At 42.3% G+C, this 355-nt stretch overlaps 1 protein-coding gene across 1 annotated transcript in view; it reads right to left on the bottom strand.

The window, feature by feature from the left end:
- Positions 1–180: 180 nt before the first annotated feature.
- Positions 181–355, bottom strand: part of CSUI_001496 (bromodomain-containing protein) — a gene marked incomplete at its 3' end in the record, with an annotated part of 7,111 nt that continues 6,936 nt past the window's right edge. The window contains exon 4 of the mRNA XM_068061702.1: positions 181–306. Within this exon, the coding sequence (XP_067926324.1) occupies positions 181–306 (126 nt within the window). The remainder of the gene's footprint in view (positions 307–355) is intronic.

Here is a 355-nt window from a genome sequence, read left to right as displayed (position 1 = left end):
CTCTTTCTTTCTCTTCTTTATCTCTGAATAAGTGAAGAAGATGAAGTGGTACACGTCAGAGAAGATCGAGTAACGAATGACCCGACGGTAAAAAGTGAAGAGACTTAAGGATGGTAGCAGTGCCAATACGAAATAGTGACTCTGTAGTTGGAGTAGGAGTACAGACAGAGGATATCTCCTCTATGATGAGAGTGAACTTTCAACGAAGATGAAGGGAGGGAGAGAAGAAGAGAAGGCAAAACTCACTAGAAGCATGTCGTCTCGAAATTCATTAGGATGACTGTACGCTCGGGAGCTCAGCTTTGTCTACAGATGAAAAGGAAAACAGAGGGACAAGATGAAGAAGAAAAAGAAG

The sequence above is a fragment of the Cystoisospora suis genome (assembly GCF_002600585.1).
Source record: "Cystoisospora suis strain Wien I chromosome Unknown contig_597, whole genome shotgun sequence".
NCBI classification, from domain to species: domain Eukaryota; phylum Apicomplexa; class Conoidasida; order Eucoccidiorida; family Sarcocystidae; genus Cystoisospora; species Cystoisospora suis.
The sequence above is the reverse complement of the archived record's forward strand: the minus strand, read 5'-3'. Positions and strand labels throughout refer to the sequence as shown.